General features: G+C 45.1%; 1 protein-coding gene across 2 annotated transcripts in view; it reads right to left on the reverse strand.

The window, feature by feature from the left end:
• Window positions 1-13,536: 13,536 nt before the first annotated feature.
• The window catches only part of EDEM3 (ER degradation enhancing alpha-mannosidase like protein 3), a 37,193-nt gene continuing 33,323 nt past the window's right edge, over window positions 13,537-17,406 (reverse strand). For both annotated transcript variants that reach the window (XM_083743821.1, XM_083743820.1), the window contains one exon: window positions 13,537-17,155. In XM_083743821.1, the coding sequence (XP_083599947.1) occupies window positions 16,764-17,155 (392 nt within the window). In that variant the 3' untranslated portion in view covers window positions 13,537-16,763. The remainder of the gene's footprint in view (window positions 17,156-17,406) is intronic.

A 17,406-nucleotide genomic window follows, 5' to 3' on the forward strand; every position in this document is an offset into this window, starting at 1 on the left:
CATTCTGGACAAGGGCGTTCGACCTCGCTGGTGAATTTTCACATACCTGGTTACATCATTTGTCTTTTATACAAGCATTTGAAATTCAGCAAACCTTCCTATTTATCGCCAAAGTGTTTATGTTACTTAGCAAGTTTTTATATACCACTTAATCAGAAAAAAACAATCTCTTAACGGTTTACATAAAATGGTACAAAATGTTAAATGAGATACTTGGATTTCAATGTGCAATTTGTAATTAACATTGGTAAGGCTCCCCCCCCTTTTTATCATCTCTCAATTTTGCTGGGTTTGAAGTGAGAAATTCCACAAGTTGTCAGTTACTGAAAAGTACTAATTATGACTGCACGATATATCAAATGCTGTAAGAAGAATTAGAAGATTAGGTGTGTGCCTAAGAGTCAGACAAATTCCCGATCTGAATCAACCTGATTTGGCGAAATTCAGGAGATTTCTGAGCCAAACTGGGCTGCCTCCAAAATGTTCCAAACCAAATTAGATCCCCTCAAAGCCTTGTGCATATTAATTCAGAGATTTGGAGGCAGAGAGAGAGAGAGGCAGGCAGTGTATCTGCAAAAATTGCAACATCCCCAAATTTGCTTTTATTAGGAAAACACAAGGGTGGGAAATGTGGGGCCGTAGTTTTGTGATGGACAGCTTTCCATTTTAGCTGGGGAATCTTTCCCAGGGTTCTCCTTTCTTCCTTCCCATCGCAGTGCTTTTGGGAGGGATGCAGAAGCAACTTGTCAGAGGCTGATCCTGTGCTTTCGGTGCATTTTGTGGCTACATGTCTGTGGCGGCAGCAGCAGACAGTGCTCCAAGGATGCTCAAGGCCCATCACTGCGCTTTCCCTGCTTGGGTGCTGCTGGCACCAACTCCCCTGGCAGCGCATGGAGTTCCAGGGGATCCTCACAAACCGAATCAAGTTGTGCCAGCTCCCCTGTTGCCTGGCAGCGAAGGGCACAGCACCCCTTCCTGCTAAAAGCAGCTTAATAATAGAGGACCACGGGTCCCAGGCAGCCAGCCTGGCTTGCCCTTCTGCTGCCTCCTCTCCCACTTGCTTAGCATAAAGGCCAGGAAAGCGCTCAGCATCGTGCTCTAAAACGGAGAGTGGTCTGGATACCTGTTCTCGGGCTGAAAGAATAAAAGTGTAAGGGGGTGCCCTGGGGGCAAGCAGGGTTGTATGGTTGCACTAAGCACTAATATAACACTGTGTGGGTGTGTATATATGTGTGTGTAGCACAGTTACACAACACAGAACGCAGCAAATTGTCTACAAAATGGGGAGGGGGATCCCTTTTAGAAACAGCCCAAATTTAAAGAACAGTCTATAATTTAATATAAGGGACATGGGTGGTGCTGTGGGTTAAACCACAGAGCCTAGGACTTGCCGATCAGAAGGTCGCCGGTTCGAATCCCCGTGACGGGGTGAGCTCCCGTTGCTCGGTCCCTGCTCCTGCCCACCTAGCAGTTCAAAAGCATGTCAAAGTGCAAGTAGATAAATAGGTACCACTCCGGCGGGAAGGTAAACGCTCTGGTTTGCCAGAAGTGGCTTAGTCATGCTGGCCACATGACCCGGAAGCTGTACGCCGGCTCCCTCAGCCAGTAAAGCAAGATGAGTGCCGCAACCCCAGAGTCGGTCACGACTGGACCTAATGATCAGGGGTCCCTTTACCTTTACCTTTATACTTTAATATATTTTATTCTGTCACTGATGAAACACTTTAAAGTTTCTTTCTGCAGTGTTTTCAGCTGAGCAGGAAAACTAAAAACACCCTAAAAGTTTTTTTTATTCATTTTTACAGCCATTTTCTTTCAGTTTGGCTGCCTTCTTTACTGTATATGGATATAAATTGCCCACAAAACCACAGGAGGGAGGAAATTAATCCCTTTGCAGTGCCCACTCCCCTCTAAACATACCTAGCGCAAAAAATCCCTCCATCTGTCCATCTGAAATTTTCCAGGTTTCTTACCAAGAAACACCTCTATGTTTTCATACAAACTGACCCCAGAATAGGGGAGGTTAAGTTACACCTTTTAAAAACTACCCTCAAACTTGCAGGAAAAGCCATCCTTCTGAAATTTGGTGGCAATTATCTTCTCGAAAGGGACTTCTAGGCCTGGTAATTTCCTCCAGTTCTGCCAGAAAAGTTTGTTAAAATAATAATAATAAGCCAATGTATCAAAGATGCCCAACACACACACACAAAAATCTCCATTTATCTGGAACTTGACAAGCTTCATCCTCTCAGAAAGAAAGGATATCATTCAACTCTGTCAAAAAAAAAAGAGGAGGGGATGGTCGACTAACACAGGGAAATCAATAAATGGCTATAACCTTTCACCCTCTTTTTGGAGGGTAATAAAAAAAATGGATTTACTTCATCTTCCCTATTCTGCAGTCCATTTGTATGAAAAGAGGGGTCCTTCTAGGTGAGAAAGCAGTCTGAAGTGGTCTGAGCTGAATTGTTCTGCTTTCCTAAGCACCCAACCTGCGTACCAGCCAAATCTTGCAAACTATGCAGGCTCCAAATTAGATGGAACTGCCAGATAGCTCTATCGATCACCAGTTCTATCAATCAAATAGAATTAAATAACCTGCGAACTATCAAATATTATTAAATAGCAAAGCATGCCAGCTTTCTCGACACACCATATGGTTTTCAAACTTTTCCCCAGGGGACCCCGAGTTGTTTGGAATCTTATGGCCTGTTCCGCAGTGAGAACAGATCCACAATGGCCTTCCTTGAAAAACAGTGGCTAAAGGCTGCTACTGATCTTCTTTTGCATTGTGCAGCTGCAAGGGAACGTTGGGTGTGTTTGAGGGCACAACTTCCAGTCCATGGTGTGCAAGAGAAAATCCCAAGAGTGCCCTTGCGTCACTGACTCTGCCCTCGCTCTAGGGCATGCCCCAGAATCCTTTGCAATTTGTTTGGAGTCCTTGGCCCAACAGCTGATGCCGCAATGTTCCCTGAAGGTTATGAAAGGTTATGGGATGTGGGTGGCGCTGTGCTCTAAACCACTGAGCTTCTTGGGCATGGATAGGCAAACTAAAGCCCGGGGGCCGAGTCTGGACCAATCGCCTTCTAAATCTGGCCCGCGGATGGTCCAGGAATCAGCATGTTTTTACATGAGTAGAATGTGTCCTTTTCTTTAAAATGCATCTCTGGGTTATGTGTGGGGCATAGGATTTGGTTCATATATTTTTTTACAAAATATAGTCCGGTCTCCCACAAGGTCTGAGGGATGGTGGACCGGCCCCCTGCTGAAAAAGTTTGCTGACCTTGGGCTTGCTGATCGGAAGGTCAGCGGTTCGAATCCCCGCAACGGGGTAAGCTCCCGTTGCTCTGTCCCAGCTCTGGCCAACCTAGCAGTTCGAAAGCATACCAGTGCAAGTAGATAAATAGGTATCACTGCAGCAGGAAGGTAAACGGCGTTTCCATGCGCTCTGGTTTCCATTACAGTGTTCTGTTGCACCAGTAGCGGTTTAGTCCTGCTGGCCACATGACTTGGAAAGCTCTCTGTGGACCAACGCCAGCTCCCTCCGCCTGAAAGTGAGATGAGCGCCACAACCCCATAGTCACCTTGGACTGGACTGGTCCAGGGGTCCTTTTTAACCTATGAAAGGAACCCTGGTGGCACTAGGAAGCAACACTGCAAGCTTGCTGTCAGATATCAGCTACTGAAGTAAAATATTACTGAGCATGAACTATGCACATCAGATATTTAGAGAATATTCTCTATTAACATTTGTAAATAATAATTATGAGAATTTTTGGAAGCAACACTTTTAGGACAGGCAGAAATTCAGCAGATGATGTTTTTCCCATCGATGCTACTGAATTCTTATTACCTAGCTCTTAAGACATAGTGCCTCTTTTAAGAAAGAAAAAACCCAAAACCTATTCACGTGAAGAGTTAGACACAGCTAAACCCAGTGGAATCATTGCGCTGAAGCACAATAACTCTTCATAGGACTGGGCTGTGATCTATCCAGCACCTCCGAGCGAATTGTAATTCTGGGTAACAGGTCTACTCAGATTGATGTTTGCGTGTGAGATGATGAGATGTTTAGGTACAGTTAAAGAAAGATGGTTAAACACTGGGCAGCGTTGCCTTGTGCATATTTTCTCAGAAATAAAGCCCCTGGTGGTGTTCAGTGGGGGCCTACTCACAAACAAGTGTGCACAGAACCACATCCTCATTTTCCTGAGAAAAGAATTACCTGGGGAAAGTATGAAAGTCGAATCAACTCCTGTTGAAGTGCATTCATTCTTCAAATGTCTTAATGTTGTCGCTCAGAGACCTGTTTCGGATATGTATGTGTTTATGCGTATGTCCTATATAAAATTATAATGTATTTTGTACTGTTATGTAGAAATTGAAGAAAGAAATCTTCATCACTTTTTAATGAAGGAGAATCTGCAACAGCACTAGTATTTGAAAATCACAGGTTTCGCAAGAAAAATGATAGAGCTTTTAAACTCTGTAATCTAAATGTGTTCTGGTGTGGGCAGTTCGTATTGCACAATAAACTCTTTTCACCTTATGAGTTGCGGTGGTTTTCCTCTCCTCTCCGTAAACTGAAACACCATGAAAACAGGTTGCCTAAAGCTGAGTTTCTCTTGCTGTATAAGTCTGCCTGACCTTCTTGCACACACCTTATGCCTTAAAATCTTAAGCATGGTGCAGAAATCTTCCTTTTCTGTTGCATTTCTTATGTGGAGAAAGGATCCTAAAAGAAGGCATGGCTGCCTGCAACACTTGAATACCAACACTGCACACCAACAGAAATCCTTGCAGGTAATCTGTTTTATTTAAAATGCATCCCTGGGTTATTTGCGGGGCATAGGACGTGGGTGGCGCTGTGGGTTAAACCACAGAGCCTAGGACTTGCCGATCAGAAGGTCGGCGGTTCGAATCCCCGCGACAGGGTGAGCTCCCGTTGCTCGGTCCCTGCTCCTGCCAACCTAGCAGTTCGAAAGCACATCAAAGTGCAAGTAGATAAATAGGTACCGCTCCGGCGGGAAGGTAAACGGTGTTTCTGTGCATATAAAAAGAAACACAACTACTAGCATCCCCTCAAACTGCACCCTTAAAAATATTTTATCTCTGCCTGAAGTCTTTTCAGTGCAGCTGTGGCTTCATTCAAATGCTGGACTCTCCATAGACCATTTTCTAGTCTTGTCTACAGAGGCACCTATGTAGATGGTCACAGTTTGAAAAACAAGCACAGATTAGGGAGGGTTTTGCTGTATCAAGGTAGTTCTTGCACTTTAAAGCTTTAGGTTAGTTGGACTGCCATCTTCTGGCCATTTTCTGTAACTCTTCACACAATAAAAGCAAGTGCCAGAAGAGATTTGTTCATCTGGGGCAGGGGTCGGCAACCTGCGGCTCCGGAGCCGCATGCGGCTCTTTAACGCCTTTGCCGCGGCTCCGGGGTGGAGGCGAGGGGAGGAGGCGCATTTTCCTTTGTTCCCGTGCAGTCGCTGTCATCTGTGAGGCGGCGGCGGAGAGCAGAAGGCAGCGCCACTCTCCTCGCGAGTTGGGCGCAGGGCAGCGGCAGCAGGAAGGCTCCCCAAGGGCCGAGCGGCACGCGCCCGCCTTCCCCGTGAGCCATTGTTTTTAGTGCGCCTCCTTTCACTCATTGTTGCCCCGCGCGGTGAAGCGACCCCGGGTTGGGAGCCGCCAGGATCTCTGGAGCGAGTCCTCTTTCGGGGGTTGTGGGGGCTCCCAGCAGCAGCAGCTCCCGGCGGGAGCTCCTGCAGGGTGCGCAAGGCTTGCAGACACTCGCCCGAAGCACGGGGAGCCCTCCGGAGGGCTCCCTGTGCTTCGGGCAACAGGCTGCCGCCCCAAGCCTCGCGTGCGCGACGGGAGCTCCTGCCGGGCGCGCAAGGCATGCAGACACTCGCCCGAAGCACGGGGAGCCCTCCAGAGGGCTCCCTGTGCTTCGGGCAACAGGCTGCCGCCCCAAGCCTCGCGCGCCCGACGGGAGCTCCTGCCGGGCGCGCAAGCCTTGCAGACACTCACCCGAAGCACGGGGAGCCCTCCGGAGGGCTCCCTGTGCTTCGGGCGGCAGGCTGCCGCCCCAAGCCTTGCGCGCCCGACGGGAGCTCCTGCCGGGCGCGCAAGGCTTGCAGACACTCGCCCGAAGCACGGGGAGCCCTCCGGAGGGCTCCCTGTGCTTCGGGCGGCAGGCTGCCGCCCCAAGCCTCGCGCGCCCGACGGGAGCTCCTGCCGGGCGCGCAAGGCTTGCAGACACTCGCTGGGGCTGCAGGCTGCTGCCCGCAAGCCTTGTGAGCCTGTGGGAACTCCCGCCGGGCTTGCAAGGCTTGCGGATAGCTTCCTGAAGCCTGGAGAGCGAGAGGGGTCGGTGCGCACCGATGCCTCTCGCTCTCCAGGCTTCAGCGAAAGCCTGCATTCGCACCATAGGACGCACACAGATTTCCCCTTCATTTTTGGAGGGGAAAAGTGCGTCCTATGGAGCGAAAAATACGGTATATAGCATGTCTTTGTTGCTGGCTGATTTGCTGCTATTGCTTTGCAATTTGCAGCTACTGTTTTGAAGGGGAGTGAAGAACACACACTCAAAAAAAGGTAACTTGTTAATATAACGTTTATTTCTATGAGGAGGAGTAATTCTGAGGGGTCAAACAAAAAATAATTAAAAAGTGTCAAAAAAGTTATTTTTATAATGACGAGGATAACATTGGGCTAAGAAACAATGTATGCAGTGTTATATTTGTTTTAAATGTCGCAATGGTTTTGCGGCTCCCAGTTGTTGTTTTTTCTTCGGAAACGGGTCCAAGTGGCTCTTTTTGTCTTAAAGGTTGCAGACCCCTGATCTGGGGAATCCCTCTATATCTTAAGAACTAAAATACATGTGATAGTACCACTACCATGTCCTCCTTTGAAAGGAACCAGGTGCTGGTTTTTATATGATTTATAGCGCAGCATATCTTGGATTCAAATCTTCACAGGCAACTCAACTTATTTGTTCATTAGCCTTTTTTAATTTATTTATTTTTTGCCATCACCTACATCAGCTCAAGGGACGCAGGTGGCACTGTGGGTAAAACCTCAGCACCTAGGACTTGCCGATCGCATGGTCGGCGGTTCGAATCCCCGTGGCAGGGTGAGCTCCCGTCGTTCGGTCCCAGCTGCTGCCCACCTAGCAGTTCGAAAGCACCCTTAAGTCCAAGTAGATAATAGGTACTGCTTTATAGCGGGAAGGTAAACGGCGTTCCGTGTGCTGCTCTGGTGCCGGTTCACCAGAGCAGCTTCATCACACTGGCCACGTGACCCGGAAATGTCTGCAGACAGCGCTGGCCCCCAGCCTCTTAAGTGAGATGGGTGCACAACCCTAGAGTCGGACACGACTGGCCCGTACGGGCAGGGGTACCTTTACCTTTACCTTTACATCAGCTCAAGGGACGCGGGTGGCGCTGTGGGTTAAACCACAGAGCCTAGGACTTGCCAGTCAGAAAGGTCAGCAGTTCGAATACCCGTGACGGGGTGAGCTCCTGTTGCTCGGTCCCTGTTCCTGCCAACCTAGCAGTTCGAAAGCACCCTTAAGTGCAAGTAGATAATAGGTACCGCTTTATAGCGGGAAGGTAAACGGCGTTCCGTGTGCTGGTTTGGTTCACCAGAAGCAGCTTAGCCATGCTGGCCACATGACCCGGAAGCTGTATGCCGGCTCCCTCGGCCAATAAAGCGAGATGAGCGCCACAGCCCCAGAGTCGGCCACAACTGGACCTAATGGTCAGGGGTCCCTTTACCTTTACACCAGCTCAAAGGCATTTGCCACAGAGCATTAAGCATTAATCTTGACTATTGCGCTGTCTTATAAATATGATGGGAAATACAAAGTACAGTCCAATGCTATTCCCAGAGCATTCGCTCATCTCTTCTGGAGGAAACATCTCATTACATAGTCTCCATGTTGGAGAATGTTAGCAGTATCGGATTTTGATGCAGATGGTAAAAGCTCCAGCATGCTTGCTGCAACTTCACTAATATCCTTTTCTAAAATTGACTTAATTCCCTTTGTTGTTGTTTAGTCGTGTCCGACTCTTCATGACCCCATGGACTAGAGCACGCCAGGCACTCCTGACTTCCACTGCCTCCCGCAGTTTGGTCAAACTCATGCTGGGAGCTTCGAGAACACTATCCAACCATCTTGTCTTCTGTTGTCCCCTTCTCCGTGTGCCCTCCATCTTTCCCAACATCAGGGTCTTTTCCAGGAAGTCTTCTCTTCTCATGAGGTGGCCAAAGTATTGAAGTCTCAGCTTCAGGATCTGTCCTTCCAGTGAGCACTCAGGGCTGATTTCCTTCAGAATGGAGAGGTTTGATCTTCTTGCAATCCATGGGACTCTCAAGAGTCTCCTCCAGCACCATAATTCAAAAGCATCAATTCTTTGGCGATCAGCCTTCTTTATGGTCCAGCTCTCACTTCCATACATCACTACTTAATTCCCTACAATGTGCCTATTACTCTTTACAGTTCTGAAGCCTATCGTGTACATTCAAGTGAGCTTATTTCAGGATTGAGGCCCAAATGCTGTTGTTTGTTTGTTTGAAGGAGCAAAAGTGATTTCTTGATCCTAGCTCCTTTTAAACCACATCTTGAGTACTTGAAAGGCACTTAAACTGTTGGATAAAAGCTTGAAATTGGGGCTACAGTAGGCTTCAGTTGTAGGATTAAGGTAAAAATGCATTGCACCCTTTCCCCACCACAGTCTGTTCAAAACTTTTAAAGGCCAGGAGATTTAAAAGAGAGAATATATTGCTGAGAGAAACCAGATATTCAGGTACTCGATAAGGCATACCTTCCCCAAAACATCATGCTACCCCATCTATTAATAGCATCTTTGAACCAAGTCACAGGGAGATGCAGCTATTCAGTGTGTCATGGAGAGCTGCTGCCTAAAATAGCTTGGTAATCTTTTATGATTCTCTAATAGGAGGGTACATCACACACATGCTTATGTCCAGGTGGCTCTGTCCAACAAAGCAGGACCAATGCCGAAATTAAATTAGGGGGGGAATAGAATTATCTGTGCTGAGACCATCCTCACTTCGCTTTGAATGGTTCCTTTTCTGATTATATTTCCACTTAACCATGTAACCGTGTATAGACAGCGGCTTCACACTTTTACTGTAGCAGCTAGCTACGTAACCAGAAAAGCCATGAGAGGAATGATCCGTTTCTTTCAAAGCAATTTAAACATTTCTGAACCCAGCATTGGATGTGTCATTTGAACGGGAACAAGAATTTGCATCTGAGTCTTTAATTTCCAACACATTTGCAAGAGAGTTGATTTCATCCCAGTGTTGGTGCTAATCAGATACTTAAGAGACTACCTTATTATATCTCTTGTCTATATCTTTGGTGATCACTCATAGCTGAGAAATAATAATAATAATAATAATAATAATAATAATAATAATAATAATTTGTTGTTGTTTAGTCTATATATATATAATATATATTTAATATTATATATAATTATTAGAAGATTATATAGAGGATCAAACGTATCCATTCTTCAGGAAATCAGCCCTGAGTGCTCACTGGAAGGACAGATCCTGAAGCTGAGGCTCCAATACTTTGGCCACCTCATGAGAAGAGAAGACTCCCTGGAAAAGACCCTGATGTTGGGAAAGATGGAGGGCACACGGAGAAGGGGACGACAGAGGACGAGATGGTTGGATAGTGTCTTCGAAGCTACAAACATGAGTTTGACCAAACTGCGGGAGGCAGTGGAAGACAGGAGTGCCTGGCGTGCTCTGGTCCATGGGGTCACGAAGAGTCGGGCACGACTAAACGACTGAACAACAAAGTCTTTTTTAAATTCTCTATTGTCTTTGTCTCTTAAGTTTCCCAGTTAGCTTCGCCATTTCCACATAGTCCATCAGTTTTTTCTTGCCGTTCTTCTTTAGTTGGTATGTTGTCTTTCCATTTGGGGGCTAGTAGTATCATAGTTTCTTCTGTTCCTTTGGCAAGTCTTGACCTATAACACATAGCAAAAAAGCTTCTGGTCTTTTAACAAAGGTTATCTTAAACATTCATGTCATTCGACGAAGTTGATGTTGAAGAATCATTGCTTTGACACTGGGGATCTTTGCTTCTTCCAGGACACCGGCACCAGAGCCAGGCTTTTAGGGTGGCTGCCCATTCTGCGCAATAGCATTCCTGTTGAGACACAACAAGTTCCTACTAATATGCACTCTCTGGAAACAACGGAAGAGATTTTTGTTCTGATAACCTTCCGCAGCTGGACTAACAGGTTTCTGACTCCTTGACATTGTTTCTGAATTCATTTGTTGCTTTTGCGTTGCTTCATTTCAGCTGCTTTTGTGGTTTGAGCGTTGCCCTGAAAGATGGTTGGAAGGTGATTTTTTTAAAAAAACACGAAATTAAATAATAATAATAATAATAATAATAATAATAATAATAATAATAATAAATTTTAATTATATCCCGCCCTCCCCAGACGAAGCCGGGCTCAGGGCGGCTAACAACAATCAAATAATCCAACATTCTAAAAACATTTCATTATAAAAATTAATTAAAATCAAATTGATGGCAACTGTTAAGCATAATTCTGTGCAGATTGCCAGAGGAGGGAGTTAGGCTGCGCCCTGACCAAAGGCCTGGTGGAACAGCTCTGTCTTGCAGGCCCTGCGGAAAGATGTCAGTTCCTGCAGGGCCCTAGTCTCTTGTGACAGAGCGTTCCACCAGATTGGAGCCGCGGCCGAGAAAGCCCAGGCTCTGGTTGAGGCCAACCTAACCTCTCTGTGGCCTGGGACCTTCAGGATGTTTTTATTTGCAGACCGTAGGTTCCTCTGTGGGACATACCAGGAGAGGCGGTCCCGTAGGTACGAGGGTCCTAGGCCGTATAGGGCTTTAAAGGTTAAACCCAGCACCTTAAACCTGATCCTGTACTCCACCGGGAGCCAGTGCAGCTGGTATTGTACCGGATGAATATGATCTCGCAGCGAAGACCCCATAAGGAGTCTCGCCGCGGCATTCTGCACCCGCTGGAGTTTCTGGGTCAGTCTCAAGGGCAGCCCCACGTAGAGCGAGTTACAATAATCTAGTCTGGAGGTGACCGTCGCGTGGATCACAGTGGCTAGGTCAGGGCGAGAGAGATAAGGAGCCAACTGCTTAGCTTGGCAGAGATGAAAAAATGCCGCCTTTGTTATAGCTGTAATCTGCGCCTCCATAGAGAGGGAGGTATCGAAGATTACACCCAAACTCTTAACGGACGGTGCTGGCACTAATTGCGCCCCCGCAAGAGATGAAATTATGAACTTCGGTAGATACTTCCAGGGCAGTTCACATATATACAGTGGTACCTCTGGTTGCGAACGGGATCCGTTCTGGAGCCCCGTTCGCAACCTGAGCAGAATGCAACCCACATCTGCACGTGCGCAGGTCGCGATTCGCCGCTCCTGCGCATGACATCATTTTGAGCGCATGCGCGAGTGGCGAAACCCAGAAGTAACCCGTTCCGTTACTTCTGGGTCGCCACGGGACGCAACCTGAAAAGATTTAACCAGAAGCGACTTTAACCCGAGGTATGACTGTACAAAAAAAAAAAAAAGAGGGCATCCAACATCTCAATGCAAATGGACTGCAAAAAGCACTTTACCGTACTTTTCTATCTATAACACGCAGATTTTTTTCTCCTAAAAAGTAAGGGGAAATGTCTGTGCGTGTTATTGAGCGAATGTGTGGTCCCTGGAGCCGACTGGCCCGAGTGCTGGGGCATAAATCAGGCAAAAATCATTTCGCTCGTCAGGGAGGAGGGACCCCTGAAGAGAGGAAGCTGTTGCTTTCCTGCATTCTGCCTCAGGGTCTTACTGCCCACCCTCTTCTGTTTCGGTTGCTGTTTGCTCAAAAGGAACAAAGAGCAGGGAAATCCCTTCCCCTCCAGGCAAGCAGAGGGGAAAGGAAAGGATGGCGTCCTTTCATCTAATTCCTCTCTGTGCTCCAGTGCTGCTGCATCCAGGGAAGCATTTTAGGGACTCGCAGGCAGCCGGAAAGCATGCAGGTGGGAGAGAGAGAGAGAGAGAGAGAGAGAGAGAGAGAGAGAGAGAGAGGGCTGGCTTGGGTGGGTGGGTGGGTGGAAGCTTTTGCCTTCCTTTCCTTCCTCCTGTTAAACCCCTCTCCTGCATTCTTAGCCAGCTGCTTCTCTGCACACCCCTCTCGTCTTCCTTGTCCCTTCTGTGTTTTTCCTTCCCTCCCCACTTAAAACGTGATTACAAAGCATGGATCCTCAGGATCTTTGCACTGGGTCACCCCAAATTCACCATCAGATCACATGTCTGTGGCCACAGCATGAGGCACAAAAATGATACATCCACTGTTTCATTCAGAATCCCCCCCCCCCCCGTTTTCCTCCTCTAAAAACGATGTGCGTGTTATGGTCAGGTGCGTGTTATAGAGCGAAAAATACGGTAACTGGTACCAAAAAAAGGACAGAGACCCTACCAAGAAAACCAAGCCACTCCATCCTCAGTGTAACCGCGCATCTTTTGTTATCTTCCTCTGGACATGCCCCAGAATTGTCCTTAAATAAATGTGGGGCCCAGACCTGACCTTTATGCTTGTTTTGCTGTTCCGGCACATTTGCTGTAGACTGAAACCCATATTATATTCTTATATTAAACAAATGCATACCAGTAAGGTCTTGGCAGCTTACGGAGCTTTGAGAGGTCTTTTAGGGTCTGTTTTTATTTTCTGGGAGGGGGGAGCTGTAAAAAACAACAACCCACTATATTTCTTCCGTACCTTTCGGATAATGTCACTTATGGCCTCGAAAGGACACCAATTCCTTCCTCATGCCTGAGATTATACTTAAGCTAAATTTTGAAGGGAGCATCAAAGATTTGGCATTGGTGTTTATATTTGAAGATAGGGAACACTTGTGCAACTGGGAGAAACTTGTTTGCTTGTCACTCACTTCAATATACAAAGCAAAGTAATAATAAAAGCCCTAGCATCCTGGTTGGAAATCCAAGAAGACGACATCTCTATCTGCATGGACAGAGCATTCCGAATTAGGTCAAGAACTGCCGGACCCAATAGGTGGCCTGGAGATTGCCTAGTCTTTCTTAACTCACGAATTTTAAAAGATAAAATAATGCAAGCTAATAAGAAGAAAAAACTCAGAATTGAAGAACAAGAAAGTATAATCATGCGTGAAATACCAGCTAGGTTGAGGAAGAAAAAAGGAAAATATAAACGCTTAACAGATGCACTCAAAAAGAATAGCATCCCCTTCCGCTGGGAATTCCCAGAAGGAATTTCATTCACTTATAAACAGAGCAGGAAGAGGCTGAACTCAAAGGAAGAAGCAAAAAAATTTTGGAGGAGATATCATAAAGCATTAGGAGGGAAAATGGATGGAACAGAAGAGATACGAGAGAGGAACAAGAGAGTGACAAGGGGGAAACAGGACGGTACAAGATGTTAATGACAGAGTAGAAATAAGGAGGAACTTTTAGACGATATACGAAGCAAAACACTTTGACCAGAATATTTACATATTTTATTAAATCTTTACAATCAGCAATTATAATTAGGTACACAATTGTATATACAAGGATTATATATACACTTTGAGCTCAGACTTCTACATCACAGTACACAGTTGCCCTTAGGAATATTGTACACACTTAAAATTACCAGACAGTAAAACCCAACAACGGTCGTGTTGCAGCACCCCTTATTACACTTTTCATAAATTACATCATAAGAAAATATATGGCTGTAAATTGGGCTGGTAAAAAGTCTTACAAAATCTGGATGTACGGTTATGCATTCATAGAATGTTTCCTCTGGTTGTCCTAACTATAGGGTTTCTCTGGGATCTCTTATGAACCTGCTATAAATAACTACGCCGAAAGATGCACAAGACAGCAGGTTTAGGAAGATCCTGATTAGAAATTAACCCTGTTATTGTGCCAGCTCATTTGATACCCTCTCCTCAAGGAACGCCCCAACCACATACAGGAATGCTTGTCCAAAAAAAGGGCTTCTGTTGTGATATGAAGATATTAACTCATAATTGGTAAGCTCTCTCCAAAAGACAAGTCTCCAAATTTAGCTACTAACATGTAAACCTTTTTTGCTATTGTCCAACAGGCTTATGGCTATGATAATGAAGAAAAAATATATATATAAAAGGGCAACCTATATCTGAGGTAGACTCTACCACCGTTCAGATGCTCCTTTCTAATGGCAAGGGAATCTTTCAATAATCCCTGAATCAATGAGGAAAACTCAAAAGGTGTGCAGATATTTTGATGTCAATACATCAACTTAAAAATCCACATTATGGACTATGTACAAATAAGTAGCAGGTAGCTCACACTCTTAATAAATTATCGGTAGGAAGAAATGGAATTTAGCAGCTGCTGTTTTGTCTAAAACACTTGGTGAAGATACAATGACTAAAGATTCAGTTCACCAGAAACACCAAAGGAGCCGTTACTATTGAAGGCCTAATAAAAATAGCAGTTTGATGGGGTAAGTTATAGCCTAGGACAGAGTTAATATTGAGAAGTTTTTTACGAGTGGCACTATTACTCAGACATGCAGAACATCCCACTTGCTTTTTACAGTTCTAACTTAAAATTAAGTGCATTTGGCCCGAAACGCACACATTCTCCTCTAAGCTCTAGGCCTAAGTTACTAAAGGACACTTTAGAGAAGCCTCTATTCAAATTCCCTGAAGGAACAGTCCACGTACAAAAAAAAAATAATCATTACAAAATTAAAGCCTCCGGTCTAAACATAATTCATCTCTGGGAACTCCACAAAAAAAATGCTGAAGGCCCCACATCTAACACTCACATGTGCAAATGGGAAAAAAGAATTGAAAAAAGTTAAAGGACACTTTTATTCATTTGTCCACTAAGATTTCGCACCACTGTTTCATCCATAAGAATAAGGTCTTTCCACCTGGCTGATATGTTTTTTAGAAAGATGCCTTTGCACCTTTTTGTGCTAGGATCAATCCTCGGATTCGGACTGGAAATGAACCTAACTGTTATATAGCCAGTTTCTAAGGATTTGTGTTGCACGCGACATTGACGCAATCTGGGACTGGACGGATAAAGGTATACTTGCCCTTTGAACTGCTCAGTTCACTGGGGTACAAAAGCAGAGGGCAGGTTTAGTTCACATACCAGTAGAATCCCAACAGATACAGCTTTACTTTCTCCCTATATGTATGTCTAAGTCAACGGTTGATAATTCACTTCTATGGGGAATGTAAAGTGCTGTCTTAAGAAAAAGTTCGTGCGCTCCAAAAACGCCCATCACCGAATGAATTTCGGTGAGAGCACCGGGGTACAAGCCCTCCTCTCCCCACATACATCCCAGCACCCTAACAGGGATTCTGCTAGTTCTCAATTAAAACAAAAACACATTTATACATAAAGTGGCAGAACAGGGCACAGCACATACTGTGCCGTGTCAAATCAGTTTCCTACAGCCAAAAAACCTGAGAACAATAAAGACAAACGTCATCAAGACTGGATATAAATATGCAACGTCTGGCAGTCTTGCGTAGATGCAACTGTATTGTTTTTCTTTGTCTTTTAGCTACACGTGGGTTTGTAAAAAAAAAAAGAAGCTCACTTTAAGACATTTGTGAAACATGATTGCTGTCAAACACACTAGGATTTCTACAACTTTTTTTAAAAAAAATATCTACACGTGATACCAGTCTTTCACTGACTTCATACTTTCCTATGGACATACTGGCCTTTTTTGTGCACAGAAATTTAAGCTGTATACAGGAATATTGAGATGTTGCTGATGTAAGGCTGATTTAAAGTTGCAAAAAAATAAAATGAAATAAATTCTATCCCAGCGCTATCTGATTTGGTACCTTTCCCAGGAAATCGGCAAGGAAGCAAGTTTGGCTTATTTTAGCTCACGATTCACTGTGCAAGGTTCAAAATCAAAGTAATGGGGAGTGTAGAGAAGAGGCTATGCCCCATTACTCAGATTCAAGTTTCAGAATTAACTGCGGTTTTATTTTTTATTTTTTGCTAATCGAGCACATAGTCTGTAAATCAAAGGCAATCTTGACTTGAACTAGGAACTTAAAAAAAAAAATCCAAGTTATCTTGGTCGCTCTTCAAAATAATAAATGGAAGATGTGATGAAGGAGGTACAGCACACTCGCTATATTAAGTGGCACAGGACACGTCAGAGCTGCCTGCTGTTCTGCCCTCACTATAAAGGCCACCACAGCCTGAAGTACCTTCTGCCATGTCTCCATAAAAAGGCTTCTGAGATACGGTATAGACCCTTGAAAACGCATCATCGCCAACAGCCAGCCTGTAGCCGTCATGTGCCGTGCCATCCAGACTCGGTGGTGCATTGAAATCCCCTTTTCATTCATTCTCTGCTTCCTAAGGCTTAGACAAAGCTCACTTACAGCAACGTGGAACGCAGGAGGGATCCAAATCATTCCATGAATGAACCTCCTGTGCTACAGCACCATGCAAAGGAACCCTGCAAACGGGTCAATTGCACATTCCCATTTTCCATAAAACAGGGGGAAGAAAAACCATACAAATTTTAACACATGCTGGAATTTGCCAAAGGAACCTGGCTGCTCCTCACAATACTGAACAATTCTCTCTCTTTTTTTTTTTTTTAATTTTCAGATGCTAGGGTCTTTACTATCCTCCATAAAGTTCACCACTTTGTAGTCCCACAAGCACTTTATTAGAAGTTATAGTTCATCCTTTTCCATCATTTCAAAAGCTTCTATGTCTTCATTCCAATCAGCTAATATTGATTCCATAGACTGTCCTTTATTATTATCCCAGCTATCAGTGGGATTGGAGTCAGTTTCAATCTTTGATTGTTCCTCGGGGTGATTTTCCAAGTCTGATGCTTGACTACTGGTTTCCTGGAGTTTATTAGTTTCCTGGAGTTTAGGGATACAGGATTCCTGGTCCATAAGGGAAACACTATTGCTGCCCAACTCTGCAGGTGACTCCAACCCACCTTCTCCTTCTGGGTCTTGATTGACCAAGTTCAAATCTGCTGAAATCTCTTCTGACCTCTGGTTATGAGAATCATTATCAGATGACTTCTGATCCATGCTTTCCATTTCCAAATCTTAAGAGGGGAAAGGAACACAATGATTTTTTTTAAAACAACTGTAGTTTATGGCTCTTGAGTACAGTTGTACCTTGGAAGCCAAGTGGAATCCGTTCCAGAAGTCCATTCGACTTCCAAAACGTTCAAAAACCAAAGCACGGCTTCTGATTGGCTGCAGGAAGCTCCTGCAGCCAATCGGAAGCCATGGAAGCCCCATCGGACATTTGGCTTCCAAAAATAGTTCACAAACCGGAACAGTCACTTCCAGG

Source organism: Podarcis gaigeae, assembly GCF_964106915.1.
Source record: "Podarcis gaigeae genome assembly, chromosome: 6".
In the NCBI taxonomy this organism is placed as follows: domain Eukaryota; kingdom Metazoa; phylum Chordata; class Lepidosauria; order Squamata; family Lacertidae; genus Podarcis; species Podarcis gaigeae.